The sequence below is a fragment of the Neurospora crassa genome, linkage group V (assembly GCF_000182925.2).
Source record: "Neurospora crassa OR74A linkage group V, whole genome shotgun sequence".
NCBI lineage: Eukaryota > Fungi > Ascomycota > Sordariomycetes > Sordariales > Sordariaceae > Neurospora > Neurospora crassa.
In genome coordinates, this window is record NC_026505.1 from 768,613 (window position 1) to 788,223 (window position 19,611).

Genomic DNA, 19,611 nt, shown 5'->3' on the forward strand with positions numbered 1-19,611 from the left:
ATTCGCAAGCCTTGAGAGAGTGAGTCGTGAGTTGAAGAGGTTGAAGGGGTTCAGTCAGAAGGTTGCTCGTGGAGAATAATCGCCGGTAGATGGTACAAAGCATGGCAGAGACAATCATTAGTGTATATATCGTCAAGGGAGTTACGCCGGGAACATGTCTATTCTTTTCCTTCGAACAACGTACTAAAAAAATACCTCCATACTCTTAGTCTGTGAACCATAAACCATTGAACACTCACTTGTATCAAGCCAAAAGGTATGGCTCATCATGAATTCGAGCGAAAAAAATAAAAAAAAGGCTGCGTCCTTCCATCACCAGCCATATGACACTGAAAGCCTCAACGCCTGCAAAGTAGTAATAGACCACCATCCGAACTTCCCGCATCCGTCAACATCAAACCCAATATAATATCTAATTCCCTCCCGCAACCTTCATATCCACCTCCCACTCCCTCCTCACATCCGCCGCAAACTCCTCATCCGCCAGAACCCTCCACCCAACCTCCGCCATCGCCCGTCCACACTCCAACGCCCTCTCAAACGCGTCCTGTGTCCCCGCCCCCTTTGTGAACCCCTTTGTATGATTCGCCGCCCCATCCTCCGTCTCGATGCCAAACACACCATGAAACCCCGGACACTCATAGCACACATTCCCCATATCCGTGCTCCCCTGGAAGAAATCTGTAGGGTCCTCCCACGCCACCGATCCAGCCGGTTGCACGGCCTCCATCCACGCCTTGCATAGAGGTTTCGACGGGCGCACATCAAAGTAAGCCGGCAGGTCCTCCTTGCGCCACTCACACCCCGTCGCTAGCGCAGCGCCCTCAAAGCATTTCAGGACTCTCTTTCCCAACTCTTCGGCGCCGCGTCGTGTGGTGCTGCGGACGTAGTACTCCACGCAACAATCGGCTGGTGTGACGTTCGGCCTTGTGCCTGCTTCTCTGAAAATACCGTGGATACGCTCTTCCGGTCGAATCTGCTGGCGAAGCATGCTGACGGCATTGTAACTTAGACAAACGGCGTCCAGGGCGTTGACGCCATGCCAAGGGGCTATGCTTGCGTGCGCTTCGCGACCGGTGAAGTAAACACGATACTTGACGTTGGCTAGCATGCGCACGTACGAAACAGCGTTGATGCCAGGAGGTAGCTTGGATTGTGGACCAGGGTGGACCATCAAGCATGCATCACACCCTTTATAAGCGCCGGCCTCAATTAACTTGAGTTTACCTCCGCCGCCTTCTTCGGCTGGGGTCCCGAGGAGGCGGACTCGTCCTGGTTGGCCGGACTGCTTAAGGGCCGCGGCTACCCCCAAGAAAGCGGCAAGGGAAGCGGAGGCGATCAGGTTGTGGCCGCAAGCATGGCCGATCTCGGGAAGGGCGTCGTACTCGGCGTTGAAAATGATCAGGCGGCCGCCGGAGCCGTATTCAGCCTCGAAAGAGGTGGGCAGACCGTAGGCGGGGGAGGTGATGGTGAAGCCGCCGAGGCGGCGCAAGGAGTGCACCAGGGTGGAGTGGGCGGTGAATTCGAGGTAGGCGAGTTCGGGGTTGGAGTGGATGTGGGTGTTGATGAGGGCGATTTCGGATTTGTTGGACTGAATTGCTGAGGCAATGGTCGTGGAGATGGTTGGGTCAGTCATGATGGGTGGTGTTGTCGTTTGGCTATGTGATGAGGGATGGGTGAGTGGTCCTTGGTCCTGTCAATGTCCAAGTGGTATGGGAATACCCCCCTTCTTGTATCAGTTCCGTTCCTGCAGTAGTCTCGTACAACTTGAGCCTCGGGCATGAACCGGCCAGATCCAAATATACGGTGAAGCAGCCGATTGGACCCGCTCGCCTCGTTCTTGTCGTCGTCAACACCTAGAACATCAACAATGGCCTGATGTTGGACCAGGAAGTCTAGCCTCCCTCGCTCGCCTCGTGTCGCTCACCCTTAGTGTACCCCGCTCCTAGGGATCGATAGCTGGGAACCTTTCCGCACTTGTCGTGGAACGACTGCGGAAGGTGAAGCGAACTCGTGCACGCCATCTTATTGGCTTGTCCCTTGTCGTCAGCTCGGTATGGGTACCCGTTGTCGTGGGAAATTGCCATGGTATGTTTGTGTGGCCATTGCGAAAGGCGTCCTGATCATCGTCGTCGGGGTTGAATTGAATTGTTTGCATCGTTCGAGGAAGCCGAAGATCGCAATGTTGCCAGTGCGTGGAAAAGCAAAAGCGTTTGTTTCAAGTGAGTGCAGCAAGGCGTCACCTGCAAAAAGGGAAGGCGCGAAGCGAGTGAATGCACTTGCCTTACTTTGCACGTATGGTGTGGTGTACCTTCCATGGTTTCTGCAAACCGAGTTCAAAACCACCACCACACTTCACAAAGAGCCTATCATCACCTTTTCAACGTCCATTTTGACCGATATGGAAAGGAAAACATCAAAAACAACAAAAAGGAAGCATTTAGACGTCAAGAACAGCAAAATAAAAGCTGGAAAAAAGAGAAATCAAACGACACCTGCAGGATTCGAACCTGCGCGACCTAAGTCACAGCCTCGCATATTACGTAATAGCAGGGCTGCGCGTTAACCACTCCGCCAAAGTGTCTAGTGCTTGTTGTTGTTGAATTGTAGGTTCAATGGTTGAGTATATATGCAGCCAAAGCATGGTAAGCTGAAAGCTGCAGGATGGATGTGGATGATGTTGTGGGTATCAATGTGGGGCTGCGTGTGTGGAGGGCTTGGCATGCAAACCAGCTGTAAATACTATCTTGGCTAAAGGGCATTTGTGTCGATGTATGCATCTATGCTCGAAGCTTTGGGTTTTCATCGACATGCTAGATATCTTGATATGGTACTGTATGATTTGATATGACAGGGATTACAGTAACTCGGAAACACATTGGCTGAAGTTATTCAGGGATTTGGTCATCCAAGATCTACCTTGGAGTCGTGTGCAAAGGTATAATCAAGACGCTTGGATGCATAACAAGAGTATACACAAGGTCTAATGTACTAACCATAACTCATTCGGCAAGCCAACTAGATCTCTAAACTTGATTACTGCTCACTATGGTATTTCAGTCCTGCTGCTGTCTTGTAGATGCCTGTTCGATGACCGCGAAACCCTGGCCTTGAAACCAGTATACCTAGGTACCTATTGATCTGCATTGTAGCCGAGCATCGTCAGTCGAGTCGATAGAAATTTCTCAGCGTCCAACGGCAACATCATAGCCCCTTTTCGGTCATAAAACTTAATCGGGATAGTCTCATAAAAGCTATGGAACGTAGATAAATTGGCAGCGGACATGCCTTGGGTTCGTTAGCAGCGAGTATTATATGGCGACCAGGTTGTTTTTTTGTAAGGTGCTGAGCAGATGTCGCGGGCATCACCAAACAGCTGACTTGAGTTTCTTTTTTTCGAATTGCAACGAACAAGAGTCTTCAAATCAACATCGCCAACCCCTCAATCTACACTACACAACCCGCATACAACATTTGGCATAGTACCTTGACTCGTCGTGGACAAAATAATTGAAACCTTTGACGCGTTAACCTCCCCGCCAAAGTGATTAGTGCTTGTTATTGAATTAATGCCTTTTAGACCAAGCCTATATACCACCATCTAAGCAGTAACACCAAAAAGTTTCGAGGTGCTGAGCATGTCAACGTGGGCTCATATTGATTGGATGAATCGTATGGAGCTTACAGCGGTATTAGGTATCACAGCATGACCACATGACGTCACCTCCAGGATAAAGCTGACGACCACCGGCTCAAACTTCACTTTCTTTATTTTCTCGACTATAATGGTATTTGCAGGTCTTGGGGAACTTTATTCAATAAAGCCTCTTCATTTGAGCCCACGAACGACTTGAGTCACTGTGCGCTATATACAGTCGAATACTAGTTTGTTTGTTTGTTTGTTAACTTAGTATATTATTATAGGTACCTACTGTACCGTACGCTGTACTATATACACTTGACAAAATCTATCCCGAACAGTCTTATACCTCGCAATGACGAATCGAAATGGTCAGTACGAATGATGAAAGGTATCAGTAGGATTTGATATGGCATTTTGGAAATCAGAAATTGCATTTTCAAGGTAACATCACGCATTAGTTAGCTATGAAAACGCATAGAAAAGCTGACACGAGGTCTCGAGCTAAGAAATAAACCAGTACTGGACTGTATGTAAATGGAAAACTAAAGTTAGAGGTACCTCTAGAGACATGGTCACGGCAAAAAAAAAAAAACACATGTTTTCATTTGCATTGCGCGATGCTCCGGCCGATAACATAGAGGCCCTGACCTTCATGCAGGTCCAGCTCGTGCCCTATTTCCCATATTCGCTCGTGGATGCCAGCAATAACGCCAATCCCTTCCTAACGATCAAGGCATCTCCCATCTTTGCCATTCACTTCTTCGCTGGGCATAATCAACCTGTCTGACCATAACAGCCTTTGCTCAGCCCTGCCCGTTTCCCACAGCCAAAGTCCCCCCCAACAAACATTCCCAACTAGAGGCCTTACTCGTGCTCCTTTTGTTCCAGGTTCTCAGGTGCACAACTCAGAATGCTGGACGTAAACCGCTAGGTAATGAATCATCCACAAGTCCAGGTCCAGACTCGTCCAAGGGGAGGGAAAGTAGGTAGATACTGGCCCGTTTCGGCGGCCATGTTGAAAGTGAAAAAGTACCTATGAAAACAACCCAGGGTGTCTTCAAGGTTTTTAATGAAGTGAAGTAGTGGCCTGTTGTTACTACCATCCCCATGAACTGTAGAGGTAACCATCCTCCGGCCCGTTGTGGACCTTCCGCGACAACGGGAATTGAAGTCGCTCCAGTAGGTAGCAGGGGTGGATGGCTCTTAGGAAGTGCTGCTGACTGCATCTTCCACTGCTTCATCACCTCCACTTTGCTGCTGCCCTTCATCCGCAACACATCCTTCTTCCCCAACTTCCATGGTATCATCCTCGTCCGAGTCGAACTCGAGCTCGTTGGCCTTGAGCATGTCCCAAAACTTTTTGTGGCGGCGGATTGTATCCTCCAACCTTGTCAAGATCTCGTGCTGATGGTTCTGTGATTGAATCTTGAACAGATATCCCAAATTCTCTGCGGCCGCCTTGGCATCATCGTAATCTGTGGTCGACGCCAGCATTTCGTAACATTTTTCCATGTAGTCCCCGCACTCTGCTGCTCTGAGGGCCACGAACGATCCGCCGTATTCTTGTTTGTCAATATCCAGCTGGCCCTGGATCTCGTTACGGAGGTCTTCTATGTCTCCGATCGTAGCAGTAATATATTGGGCGAATGGCATAATGGGGTTGGCCGCGTTGATAACCGGAATTTCCGGACGGTCTTTTCCAGGACTGCGGCGGCCCCAGTCGTGTCCGGCCTGGATGATGCATCTCGATATTTCTGAGTCCGGCTGGGGAGGCTGGTTCAATTCTTCTAGCCTCTTGCAGCAATAGACGATGAAATTTTGGAAATGCTTTGCAAACAAGGCTGGCTTGCCTGCCAAAATACCCTGCTGCATGCTCCTATAGATCCATGTAATACGCTCCTGCGTGAGAGTCTGGGCGTCGGAAGGCCAGAGCATCTGCGGTAGGGAGGTATATCCGGGCAGTTAGCGAAGAAAAAAAAATAAAAAATAAAAAACCGGGAAATAATTGAGACCTACCTGGCATGCTTTGGTCACATCTCCCAACTCTGTATTATCCAACGCCTGTCCAGAGGCAAAAAGGAGCTCAACATGATCGATGGCCTCCGACACCATATCGCTGTCTTGCAAGATAGAGGTACCCTCTGGTCTAACCTCCCCCAGCTTCCGCAATGCATGGTCCATCGCGTACAAACACCGTACGTCTTTCGTCGACATGAAAATCGACGTATTCATCATCAAGGTGTTGAGGAGGTTTAGCGACGTCGGCAAGGATCTAACCACCTCCGGGGGTGTGTTGGACGCCCTGCGAACGTCGTTGTCCGATGGAGGTATGGATGCCATAATGTCGTGAATGATCCAAATGGGAGCAGCAGATCGGTTGTGTACTCCAAGATACCTACCTAGGTAGGTATTGCAAGATTGGGTGGTGATTGAAGGTAACCTGTATCTCAGACTCGTATCAGAATTTGATGAGGGCCCGACTGGAGGAAATGGGAGATTCGAATTTACAATGATACCTCTTTGCAACAACCTACCTCAAGGTAGCTGACGTGGGTCGTTTTGGTTGTGGATGGATGAAGTCAGGTGTATTGCTTGATCCAGAATTTGTTTGTTGAAGCCGCCGCGAGACGCTGGTGAATGTGATGTTGCGAATGGTTCGGAGAAAGGAAGATGAGTAACGAGACAAGAAGAGAAGAGGGCCTCGTTACCTACTTATATACTTGTGACTTTGCAGGCAGGCGGTGCATAATCCATGGCCGCAGACGGGAGGTACCCAGTGTACAGCTAGAGAAAATGGGACGAAGCTTTCGATCTCCACCACGTGTACATGAAACTTGCTTTAGTTCGTGAATAAGAGTCAAACACAAGAGAGTCAGAGACCCAGTGGAGGAAAAGTTTGAAACGAAATGTATCGTTTTGCTGACAGTTCTACCTTGAAGGTACCTTGGATGGAACAGCATCACTCGCCTTGCGCTCTACCCGACACGGCCGGGACCGACTGGATGAAATCTCAAGATGAGACGAAGCCTTCGACTCAACTTTCACCGTCTCAAACTCAGGTTCTTCGTGGATAGAAGTCAAACACAGGAGAGTCCGAGACCCAATGGTGGAAAGTTTTGAGACGAAATGTATTGGTTTGCTGGCAGTTCTGCCTTGGACGTACCTTCCTTTGATAAAACAGCATCCCTCGCCTTGCGCTCCACCCGACATGGCTCTGTCTCCGGTCCGTAAAGCGGAAAGATAAAGACCTCTGATCTGACAGAGGTGAGAAGTTTTTCAGAATACTTTCACTTGGGATAAGAGCCTAAAGGTACGGTACCTACCTAGGAAATCTACAATGCCTATGATCTCCAAATTCCTCGCCAAACCCTCCAGACAGGCCATGATTTCTACCTCAAAGAAGATGGAGTGGCATGTTAGAGAATAGGTACAAATGGAAGGAGATGCGCTTTTGTGAGAGAGCTGGGGAGGAATATGATCCCTTCGCTCTAGGCATTCTGTGGGTTGGAGACAGTCGAGTTTTCCAACGCCACTGTCAGGTAGGTACCTAGGAGATGTGCACCCGGAGCATTCTGCAAATTCCAGATCAGCTCCCCATCACATAATAATCTTCTTCTTCCCTTTGCTACCTATATACCTATAGCGCCTTATTGGCATGGGGTCCTTCTCCAGTTTCTCTGGAGAGGAAACCCGTGCGGCGTTAAGCGCCGCCGGATGAAAACCTCCAGCTTCATCTCGGTCGTGGTCTATCCACGCCACTTCTACTTTGTTTGCTGTCATAGCGGTTCTCAACTACTGCTATAGCGAATTGATTTCGTCTCCCCTCGTACTACGTCATCCCGACACTAGAACAATAGGAACAGGAATAAGAACGCCGCCTTCCTTCGCCGCTTCTTCATCTCAACCCCGCCGCTCCTTCCTCCGCCTTCTCTCCGCCTCTCCGTCCCATCTCCCCGTCTGCATCCCCGTCCCCATCACATAGCTACCTCAGGCTGGAAATCAATATGAATTTCTGGATCAAGCGGGTTGTGGATGAGATGTACAGATCGGTCATTCGGAAACTTGCGGGAGAGGTTCCCAACTTGCGGATTTATAATTGCAATCAGGATTACTTGACCACACTATTACGAATTAACGCATATAGCAGGCGGTAGGGAGGAGTTCGGTAAAAAGTCATGCGGTTCTCGCGGTAGGGTGTGCGGCCTGGCTGTTGTTGCTATTCCGGCAAAGGGGGCATTTGTTTCGATGTGTGCGTCTACAAGACTCGGGTTTTTATAGCATTGCGGTGTTGATATTGTAGGGCTTAGGAGATATAAAAACACACTGACCGGCGTCTTCGGGGCATTCTGTAATCCAGGAAATACCCTGAGATTAGGTTCAAAGGTCTAATCGAGATGCTTGGATGCATAGGTAGTACCTTGAAGTGGTGGGGCTAGAGCTTTTCATCTGCAAGAATAAAATGCGAGAAATGTAGAGAAAAGGTAGGTAGGTAATATGAAGGTTACCTCTACATGTAAGCAGAGTGAAGCAGTTTGGCTGGTGCTGGGTTCAGGTTGCTTGGTTGCAGGAGAGAACGAAAAAGTACGCAGAGGAGGGGGATGGGCCCCTTTATATGCTCAAATCCATTTGCTGAGATATTTGCAAGGTAAGCTCACTGAAAAAAAGGGTGAGAGGGAAGTGACGATGGCATCAGCCGGCTGGTCCATGACAAATACAAGCAAACGAAAAGGTACCTAGGTATCTAGGATCGACTCCAGACATCATTGAAAAGAAGGGAAGGGAGGAGAGGGGAGAAATGATGGCAACGGACAGCTGGGTACCTCGGATCGACTCCAGACTTGACCGAAAAGAAGGGATGAGATGGAACTATACAGGCATACAACAATCTGCTTGGTCTGGTGATGAACACGAGACGAAGAGACGGGCAAACAGGTTCGGCAAATGTAGACTGTGAGTGTCAGGACAAACGATCATGTCAAACGGTTCCTCCAAGGAGTAGAAGGACCCAGGTACCGAAGTACCTACGACTTGTCATATTGTTTTCCTATATATATCCCAGGTTTCCCAATCCTTCTTCGAACCTCCACAATCACTTTTTCCCCACGCCCAAGGTACCTACTCGAACTTTGTTACAGCTGCATCATCCAAGGTTTTGGCTTCAATACTGACTCAACCTCAACCCGAAGATGTTATCAAACGACGTACTCATTCTCCGTGAAGCCATCGGCAAGCTAACCAAAAAGCTGGAGGAAAACGAAGAGATTACGGCGGATGAAACCAACGCGCTCGTCGAAGCATCTAACAAGTGCGTTGGAACTATCCACAAAATCAATGCGATGAAGCCAGAAGGACCTACCGAAGAAAGCCAATTTGCTCAAGCTGAGTATGAATGCTTCCGGAACGTCCACAAGCTACTCAAGGAAACAATGGCAAAACCTGGTAGATACCCAGACGGTAAAGAAGTTGTCAGAAAATTGCGACTCGCTCATCCAGATCTTTTCTGTCCCCCTACAACAGTCGAGCCCCGACGCAGTACCATCCTGGCAGCGGCAGAGGCCAGAGTTGCCGCACTAGCCCATGCCTACCGCGAACAAGGCGAGGAACGGTTCAACAGTTGGAAACCTTCGACTCGTTGGGTAATCTCAGACGACGTCCCTGGGGCAGATGTGACGTCCAGCGACTCAGCTCAACCACAGAAAACCAAGGTACAGTACCCAAAGTATCGGCCTCTGATATATACCTCCCATATACTAAATGTTATCCATTGTAGCGAGCCTACAACCCTGTCAGTCACACTGAGGACCAGAACTGATTTGGTACCGATGTGGATGATGCGGATGCGAGGTCTTACCGAGGAAGCTTCAACACCCATGCCGAGTGAGCTAGATTGGATTGAGCCCGTATCTCCGACACAGTCTCAGGATGACTACTAAGATGTGGATGATTCAGGATCAGAGGATGTGGATGATTCAGGATCAGAGGATGTGGATGATTCAGGATCAGAGGGTGTGGATGGATCGGGATCAGAGGTCGGCTCCGTTGTGTCTGATGAGATGGATTCAGATTGAGGACTAACAATGTCGTCTCAACCACTTGGTCACAAAGGGAGATAGGTGTTTTGCACGAAAAGGATCGATGGCTATGTTGAATGCGAAAGCGTAGGGGTACTACAGACAGAAAGAGCAAGACGCGGGAGTGCTGCCGACTTATAAAAATAGGTACATTACAATTGATCGCCGGTGCGATGCTGGATCCCTAGCTGAAGCAACGCTCGCTGTAGAGGTAATATTGAAGCGTGGATACTAGTACCTATGCCTATGCATCTTTTGTTCGGACGGCTGTAGCCGTACTCACCCAATTACTCCGCTGTTCTTTCGTTTCACTCTACTCCTATCCTTTATTGCTTTGCTTCATTGCTTCATTGCTTCATATCAAAGACAACGACGATAACCTTATCGGCAGGCGATATCGAAATGTGGTGAAGGGGATTTCAGAAACTGCAGTGAACGGAAGGACCCAGTGTATTCTGGCGCAAACTATCGTCTACACTGTCCGCAACTTGACCAATGGGAGACTGGAGCGGCTTGGAAAAACGCCCTAACTAGGTAGGTAATTGTACATAAATAGGGTCGTACCACGCTTTGAGCCAGTGAGAGCACAGGAAAACTATTGCACGAAGACCTGACAGACGCGGAACCGTCCTTCAACAGGCCGCTCCGGTGGATGTGGGTCCCTGACCCCCATACTGTGAAAGTCCATCATCCACCTCCTCTGTATAAGTAGTTGAAGCACGCTTCAATATTAGTTGCGTGCCGTAGTGAGAAAATCTGTTTTCAGACATGCGTTGTGGTTGTTGGACAATAACCACAATCAATGTTTGAAAAACAATGCATGTTTCTTACAGGGGGTAAGCGCTATAATACAGTGAGCGCCCTCAAAGTCGGGAACTTGGAAATTTTTTAGAGTCTTAAAGTCTCAAAGTCCTACCTTCCTTCCTCTACTCCCCCTAGCGACCTTTATCAACGGAAAGAACCAGCCATTTTCTTTAGAAATAACCAATTGGCTTAGTAGTCAAGCGGTTAATGAAGTAGTTCTTCATTTTCATTCTTGCTTGTGACCTTTGTTCGATTCCTGTTCGTGACTAACTTTTTGAAGCTATTCCGGAAGACCTTGAAGTTCAAATACTGCCCTCACTTTAAAATACTACTATTAAGGTCACTAGAGTATAGAAGGTTATACCCTATATTAAGCCCTATACTTTTGACTTCTAGGGGCTTGGAAGACAATTAATGTCTGAAAAAACAGTTACTGTTTTCTAAACATTGATTGTCTGTCAGACAACGCTTGTTGCGACTCAGGGTTTCCCGCTTCGGTGAGAATCGAGCATGCTATACCCTCATTGAATGGATAAATTAATTTATATTATCGCGCAGGTTCGAATCCTGCAGGTGACGTCATCTTTTGGCTTTTTTTTTTATATTCATGACGTCTAAATGCTTCCTTTTTGTTGTTTTTGATGCTTTCCTTTTTATATCGGTTAAATTGGACGTTGAAAGGGTGATGTTAACGATTGCCGACTGCGATGCGAACATCTGGTATGTGTGCACAATCCGCGATTGTGGCATTCTGTGTAGCCGACCGATGATTTGATCGCGCGACCCAGGAGACCAGAGCACTTGAAGAAAGATGAGCCTAGAAGCTCCGTGCATATTGAGGCCTGTACCGCCGGATGCCGCAGTCATCAAGAGAATGGATAGTTCGGCGGGAGAATAGCTTGTTGAAGTTTCGAATAACTTAAGCACGTATGTCAATAGAAGATATTCTACCGTTGTACACGGCAATTTCGATATCAAAAAGCCCCGCCGAACCATTGCTGGATTTTTGCTTTCTGGTGATGGCTTCGTAGACAACGTCGAGGATCTTGAGCGACTCGGCGGTAATAACAATCTTTTCTTCCGGATAGCTTTGTCTTAAGCGGACCAAGAGGTCGATGGTCGCCTGTATCCTCGGCGTGAAGATTTTGTCATCTTCAGCATTAGACAAGAACTTCGTCCATGCTTCGTCTGGATCTTCCTTCAGTCCGGCCTTTGTGTGCTTAGTCACAGTCTGGGAGTCCATATCGGGATCGGCGTTGTCATCGATGTTTGAGGGCACGGCTGCGTCAACATTACCAGCCATATTCAGCTCTTCGTTGACCACCAGCAGATGTGCAGCGACAAGGGGGATCTCGACTGTCTCCTCGTCATCATCGACAGCCTCATCTGGCTCCGCCGTTTGCATCTCCTTGCCCTTGGGCTTCAAAATCGACTTGACTACTGTATTCCACTAGGATTGGGCACAAGGAATATCCCATAGCCTTGTTCAACAGTGCCAATCCACGCTGAAGATGTTCCCTTCTATTCCGTGGATCCTCCCCCGCGAGCCTATGATTGCGCAAACCTTTCCTTGTCAAAGTTCGGATCAAGGTGATGACGTCCTTATAGGTCTCGTCGGTCAGTGGAACCTCCCCCTGGGTGTGTTGAAATTCTGGCAACCCGACAATTGCCTTGGGCCGCTTGATAACCATTCCCGAAAGCAATCCTATCAGCAATTGCTGCTTCTCGTTGTCCGGAATTTGCATGAGCATGCCCTGCGAATCAACTCCACAAAATGTTTCCGAGAAATGGTCGAAGTCCTGAAATGGGCACCCTGGGAGTATGCTCATTTGTCCATATAGGTCCGTCCATTTATTGTGGACGGGTGTACCCGATAGTAAAAATGCGGTATTGTACTGTAGGGACTTAATAGCTTTTAAAAGGACGCTGTCGGCGCCCTTTGCATACTGTGATTCGTCGATAATAATTGCCGGGATAATCGTATATAGTACCGGTCGTAGTGTAAAGGTGCGAATGTAGGGGCCAATGCGGTCGAGACGTCTTGATTCTGCCAGCTTTTTGCCGTGAGTTGGTAATTTGGCTGGCTTGTTCTGTTTCAAAGGCCACAACATCCTTGTGTCGAGAGCGGACATAGGATTGGCTGCAAATTACAATATTATAGCGTACGGGATGCTTGGATGCGTAACATCAGTATACCAAGGTCTAACGTACCAACTATATCGTATTCTGTCTATTCTTAAAACCTTTTTGTCGGCAGGAAAATTAGACGCCAATAATTCTGTCGGGGACAAAACTGCTTACTATAGTATTTCGGTACGGCTGCTGTCTTGTTATATGCCTGTCCGATAATCGCGAAGCCTTGGGGCGTGTTCGTTACCGCAGTAAAAAGTTAGAGGGTGTTCAAATTTGCAGAGTTCGGCTTGTAGTAAGCATACTAACTTACTAAACTGCGCAGTGTTCGGTAAATCTTAGTAAAAATAGTTAATTTTCATACAGGTCGCTGCAACCACCTGCAACCACCTACACTTTCTCCAAATCGTCGATTTAACCAATCAAAGGGCTTGAATCTTCTCAATTCTCAACTATTTTCCTTACTACACTACAGCTTAATTTTAAGCCGTGGTACAGTAAGGATCGTAATTGTTAGGAACGTAGGCGAAAGGTAGGCTGAAGTGACTACGGTCGTAGCTATACGTAGGGGACGGTAAATTAGGGGTTAATTTAAAGATATATTAATAGCTACTAATTATAATAAACTACACTCCGTTGGGCCTCTTTTATACCTATATAAACTCTATTTATCCGCTAACGAGTATTATAAAGCCTTATACTAGTTTAGCGCCTCAGCGCAATAACGGATTATCCTTCCTGCGAGCCCGACTTAATATAGGCGTTATTATTAATAATCCTATACGTTAGTTAATAAAGGGGAGTAATAACTACTAAAGTACTTCGGTATACGAATTCTTAGCCTCCTAATATAACCCCCCCCTTTATAGGTTCTATCACGGGGCAAGGGCACCGTTGGGGGTAAGCTACGATATACGTTATTATACGAAGGAAGCAAGAGGAGAGTGTGCGCCAGCCTGGGCTTATAGGTAGGGTTGTGTGGCCCGGTAGAGTGGGTCACACAGAGCCTCAATGCCCGGGCCGGCACCAGTGCCATGGCAAGGCACAGAGCACGTAATCTGCTGTGCCGTGGCCTGGCACAGGGCATGTAATCTAGCCCTATAACAGGTTCCGTCTTTAGAACCTTCGTAATTTATAATAAATCCTAGTCAAATAGTAAAGGGCGTTAGTATTATACTATTGTAACATTATCGGGTTATATTACTAGCGAAGGTACGAAATCCTCGCCCCTTAATTTAAGCGAACTATTATTCGTAATAACCGTTAATACTATATTCCGGATATTATAACCGCTTCGCTACTAGCGAGCCGCCCGCCGGAATAGTAGTATTATAATATCCCTTCTTCTAAATTCCAAATATAAATATAAAGCCGCCCGCTAAAATATTAGTATTATAATATCTATTTTTATAAATTCTAAATACGGATGCGAAGCCGCCCGTTAGAATATTAGTATTATAATGTCTATTCTTACGAGTTCTAAATGCGGATATAAAGCCGTTCGCTAGAATATTAGTATTGTAATATCTATTCTTATAAGTTCTAAATACGGCGAGCCGCCTACTAGAATATCGGCATTGTAATATCTATTCTTACGAGCTCTAAATACGGGTACGAAGCCGCCCACTAGAATATCGGCATTGTAAAGTCCATTTTTATAAGCTTTAACTATAGCGAGCCGCCCGCTAGAATATCGGTATTGTAATATCTATTCTTATAAGTTCTAAATGCGGATACGAAACCGGTATTAAATTTAAAGCGCTAACGTTCCGTCCGTTAGAATATCGGTATTATAATATCTATTTTTATAAATTCCAATACGGATACGAAACCGGTATTAGATTCGAAAAGTTAGTTGGATTCCCGACCGTTACTAAGACTATCGTCCTATAAGCGTATAAGGTAATAAATATTATTTTACCTAACGAGGAGTATTATATTAAATTTAAGAGTATTAATAAATATTTTAGGATATTAATATAATTATACTCCGTAATTCCTCTTACTAGATATTCTCTATTATTTATACTCGTAGTGTAGCTTAATACTTTCGTAAAGTACCTTCTATTGTTTATACTTACTATATAATACTTATATAATTAAATCCTAAGGCTCCTTTTATAAATTATTTTCTATTATTTGCGCTTATTACGACCTACTACAAATCTTAAATATAATCCCCCTCTCTATAAATTCCGTCTTCGGAATTTTCGTTTCCTTTCCTCGCCTCCTATAATTCTATATATTACTTCCTCTATAAACCTCCCTCACTTATATTATTCCTTTTTAATCACCTTCCTATTACCTTCGCTTTATTCTTCGTATTATTTTTTTCGTTCTAATAATATAATTCCTAACTACTACCCCTACTCTCCCTACTATAATCCGAATTATATACCTTTCTATTTTCTACTTTTCTCTTCTATTTTTATATAATTACCGCTACTATTTATTCGTCCTATCCTTCCGCTTTTAACTATTACCCTTATTTTATCCTTCTATTTACCCTTTCCTACTACCTATATAATTATTTAATATTCTTCTTACTCTACGTTATTTTATATTCGCCTACTTAAAATTATATTTACTTACCTCAATTTATATTTATATAAGGACCCCCTCCCTCGTCTATATAATATCCTTTCTACCTACCCTCTTTACTTCTCCTTTCTTCTTCTTCCTATCCTTACTTTTATAATTATATTTACTACCCCCTCCTTTAATTCTATAACTATTTTAGTTACCCCCTTACTTAAACTAACCCCTACTATAAACGTATATATTTCTACTATATACTTATATACTAATTCCCTCTTCCTTTATAAATTTAATTAATATATTCGCTTCTCCTTCTTATTCTCTTTCTTTTCGCTCCGTCCTCTCCTTTCTCTCGCTTCATACCTATAATTAACCTCTATTCAATTACTCCTTTCCTATCCTTCAATAACGTCTACCCCCTTACTTATTTAGGATATAGTATCGCTTTAGCCTAAACGTTTACTAATACCCTAATTTTAAATTTATATAAAGTATTCTATTTAATTAGTATATATACTTACTAGACTAAAGGTACGCTATTTTCCCCTTAGTACCTCTCCTATTTTTTTTTTTTTTTTCTAACGTCTTTTCCTTCCAAAATTCAACGAGAGATCGCAGTATTCGCTATCGCTACACCGCTACATACTCGAAGTCCCCTACGGTATTTATAATTTCCAGAACAATATATAGGATATAGTAATTAAAATTATACGCTTTATTAATACCGGTAGCCCCCTACCTATTCCCCTCTTATAATAATTATATTAATCTGCGGCGGTATTTTAAATTATAATATAAGTGCGCCTTATTAATAATAATCTCCCTATAATATTACTTAATATATTCCGAATTAGGAACTTTAATTATAAGGGCTATTCGAAATTTAGCTACTGTAGTATTAGTAATACTAACGCTAATATCGATCCGGTAGCCCCTATTAGTAGTTTTATTATTAGTAATAGTAACTCTCCTATAAATATTTTTATACCGAATACTCCTATTCGTATCCCCCCCTCCCCTAATTATAATTATAATCCTTAGCGTTAAATTATTAATAGAAGGTTGGCGTCTATAAATAGGAAATTAAACGAATTATTAAAGTTCGTAAGGGAAAACTATAAATAAATAGTATAAAGTAGTATCTATAAATATTATTAATAGGTGTAGTAGTACGTAGGAATATTCCTCTTAAAATTGTAGGTTCTAATCCTATATTAATAATAGTAGACGCTACCGAGGATTTTTTTATTTGGGGCAATAATAGAAAATACAGGCTATTCTCTACCTAGCACCTTATTAATATCCTATATTAAATTAAACTACCTTCCCTTCCTATTTCTCGTCCTATTTAGTATCTCTATTTTATATTTCTACTTTACATTTCTTCTTTCGCAATTCTACTTTATATTTCCGCTCTATATCTCTACTTTATATTTCTATATTACGCCTTACATCTACGTCTTATATCTACGTCTTATATCTATATTTTATATTTTTACTTATATTTCTACTTTACAACTTATATTAGCGTTTTACATCTCTATTCTACACTTTATATTTATATCCTACATTTATATTTTACATTTATATTTTACGTCTTATATCTTACGTTTTACATTTATATTTTACATCTTACGTCTATATTTTACATTTCTACTTTATAATTTATATCTACATTTTACGTTTCTACTTAGTATTTCTAAACAATTACTATTCTCTTTCTATTACCTAACTAACCTTTATTAATTTAGTAATCGGCCCGCTACTAGTATATTACTACTATATTTCCCTAACTTTATATTCCTTAAATAGGTCCGGGTAATTTATATCCTTTTATAAAACCTACAAATTCTCATTATTTAAATACCCCTTCTATTTAACCCAAAACTAATATTAGCGGCCGGATTTACAATACTTTATAATCGCTTCAACTTTATACTAAATATTATCCTCCTTAATATTTATAATTTCCTTTTATAGCGCCGCCGTAATAGGATCCTTATAGTATAATTCTAATAAAGTAATAGGGAATACTAAGTAGATTCGGTAATACGTAGAGAATACAAATTAATATACTATCTTCTTCTCCCTAATAACCTTAATAATTTAGAAGGGTCCTAAAAATTTATTTACTAATTTAACACTTAAATAGCGTTATTTAATATATTTTATATTAAATAAAACCCAATTTCCAATATTAAACTCCTTTAACTTCCGAACTTTATTATACTATTTTGTATACCCTTAATTAATAATTTCTAAGGCTATTATAATTTCTAATTACTTATAAAGTAATTCGTTAATCTAATTAATAATTATTATTGGGAGGATTATCCTCCGCCTTCGCTTCGGATCCGTCGGTCCCTAAGGATAATATTCGAAGAGTAGTTCCGAAGGGGATTTTTTAATAATAGTATAGAAATAATTATTATATATCTATTATATTAATATAATTTTTTTAGCCTAATTGACCTACTCTATATTATAAAAGATCTAAAAATATAATTTTAAATTCTAGTTTTACTTCTCTATTTATCCGTTTATTTAAGGGTACTAAACTATACTAAAATATTTACAAATATTTAAAAATTTATAATAAGTTTTCTAAAATTAATTTATAAAAAAGCTACCTCTATCTAATATAATAGAATTTAAGAAGCTAAATTATTAGAAGACGTTTTATTAAAAGAGGAATATAAATTATTAGGTATTAATCGTCTTCTATATAAGAATATATAAGGCGTATTTAGTAAAACGGTCAATAATAATAAGAATTATATTATAAGTCCGATTAAATATAAGGTCGAATAATTTTAGTACTTTAATAATAAAATTATATAAAATATTTTACTAAAGGATAGTAGGGATAAATAATAACCTTAATAGCTTATATAATTAGTAATTACAAAGTTTAACCTTTTAATACGCTAAATATTCACAAATATATAATTCGATATTAATTATAATAGTAAGCTAGTAATAAAATTAATTAATATACTTCAACATCTTCCTTTAGCCTAAGTATCCGGCTATTACTATATTATAGTAGGTATAGAGTAATTCGGCCTATATCCGCTCTAAGACGTAAACTTAGTATTAATATTATAGAATTCCATCTTCCCCTATTTTTTAATTCTTTACCCATCTCCTCCCTTCGCTATTCTTCTATATTTCCTTAATAATAAATAAATCTTCCTTCTATACCTCTAATAATTACTATTCTAATAGTAGTAATTACTCTTCGTCCTTCCGTACCCTTACTACTATTGTATACCCGCCTATATTTCCTATAATAATACCTTTATCCTCCCTCTCTAATTTAATAATAGTTTCGCTTATAAATTTTACCTTCTTTCTTGCTACTCTATCCTTTCCGCTATTACTTTTAATTCCCTTACGCTTCTTCTCTTCCTTATTTAATTCGCCTTCCCCCTATAAATTCCGCCTTTCTTCTTATAATTTAACCCCTTCGTTCTCTAATACCCAACCTTCTTCTATTTTACTTATATCCTATCGTTATTCCCTCTTTTCTACTACCGTCTTTTAAATTTCCTTTCTAATTAAAATTATCCGTTTTACTAATACCTTTAATACTCAATTTTCCTTTATTACCCAACCCTTCTCCTTACCTCCTTTAATAACCTTTACTAATAGGTAGTCGCCCCCTACCTCCTATTTTTCTCCTTATAATTATAGTTTCTTTAATAGCCTATTTATTAAATTTAATTTTCCTAAATAATATTCAATTCTAAAGTTATATACTACTAATTTTAACGCCCACCAATTTTACCTTATATTAACCCGCTCCTTCTTTTAAAAATATTATAAATTTAAATAATTTATAATTATTAAAAATAGTTTATTTATATATAATAAATATTACTTTTACGCCTTTAACGCTCCTATAATTACTAATAGTTCTTTATCCCCAACCTTATATTTAATTTCCTCCAGTAATTTCTTTTTCGAAAAGAAAGTTACTAGGTACTATTTATTATTATATAACTATATAAGAACCGCCCCGATTGTAAAATCCGATACGTCCGTCTCTATTTGGATTTGTAATGCTAGGTCGAAGTAGTATAATATAGGAATTTCCTAGAATAGCTTTTTAAATTCTACGAACGCTTCTTCTACTTCTTTTATAAATTCGAATAGCCTCTATTTATCCCCCTTTAATAATTCTATTAAGGGTACGGTTATTTTAAAGTATAATATTACGAAACGTTAATAGAATTTTATAAACCCTAAGAAAATTTAAATATTATAAACGCTCGTTGGAGTTTCCTATTTTACAATTATTATTACCCTCTTTAGATTTATCGATACGCTTTCCGGGGAAACAATATATCCTAGGAATAATACCCGCTTTATATAAAATTCGTATTTATTTAGGTTTATATAGAGGTTGCGATTTTATAATCG

General features: G+C 42.1%; 4 protein-coding genes and 1 non-coding gene across 5 annotated transcripts; 1 reads left to right on the plus strand and 4 right to left on the minus strand.

Moving 5' to 3' along the window:
* Positions 1-136: 136 nt before the first annotated feature.
* NCU08886 (amidohydrolase) lies at positions 137-2,181 on the minus strand. The gene has a single exon (XM_953731.2). The coding sequence runs from the start codon at positions 1,634-1,636 to the stop codon at positions 413-415; it is 1,224 nt and encodes a 407-aa protein (XP_958824.1). The 5' UTR covers positions 1,637-2,181; the 3' UTR covers positions 137-412.
* Positions 2,182-2,489: 308 nt separating this feature from the next.
* Positions 2,490-2,584, minus strand: NCU15081. Its single transcript has one exon. It is a non-coding gene; the product is annotated as a tRNA-Ser (tRNA).
* Positions 2,585-4,846: 2,262 nt separating this feature from the next.
* On the minus strand, positions 4,847-5,983 carry NCU08885 (hypothetical protein; the record flags this gene model as incomplete). Its single annotated transcript, XM_953730.1, has 2 exons — positions 4,847-5,578; positions 5,660-5,983. The coding sequence occupies 2 exons, from the start codon at positions 5,981-5,983 to the stop codon at positions 4,847-4,849; spliced, it is 1,056 nt and encodes a 351-aa protein (XP_958823.1).
* A 2,846-nt stretch (positions 5,984-8,829) lies between these two features.
* Positions 8,830-9,711, plus strand: NCU08884 (hypothetical protein; the record flags this gene model as incomplete). The annotated part of the gene is made up of 3 exons (XM_953729.1): positions 8,830-9,248; positions 9,414-9,520; positions 9,593-9,711. The coding sequence occupies 3 exons, from the start codon at positions 8,830-8,832 to the stop codon at positions 9,709-9,711; spliced, it is 645 nt and encodes a 214-aa protein (XP_958822.1).
* Positions 9,712-11,437: 1,726 nt separating this feature from the next.
* Positions 11,438-12,629, minus strand: NCU08883 (hypothetical protein; the record flags this gene model as incomplete). Its single annotated transcript, XM_953728.1, has 2 exons — positions 11,438-11,958; positions 12,083-12,629. The coding sequence occupies 2 exons, from the start codon at positions 12,627-12,629 to the stop codon at positions 11,438-11,440; spliced, it is 1,068 nt and encodes a 355-aa protein (XP_958821.1).
* Positions 12,630-19,611: the final 6,982 nt, after the last annotated feature.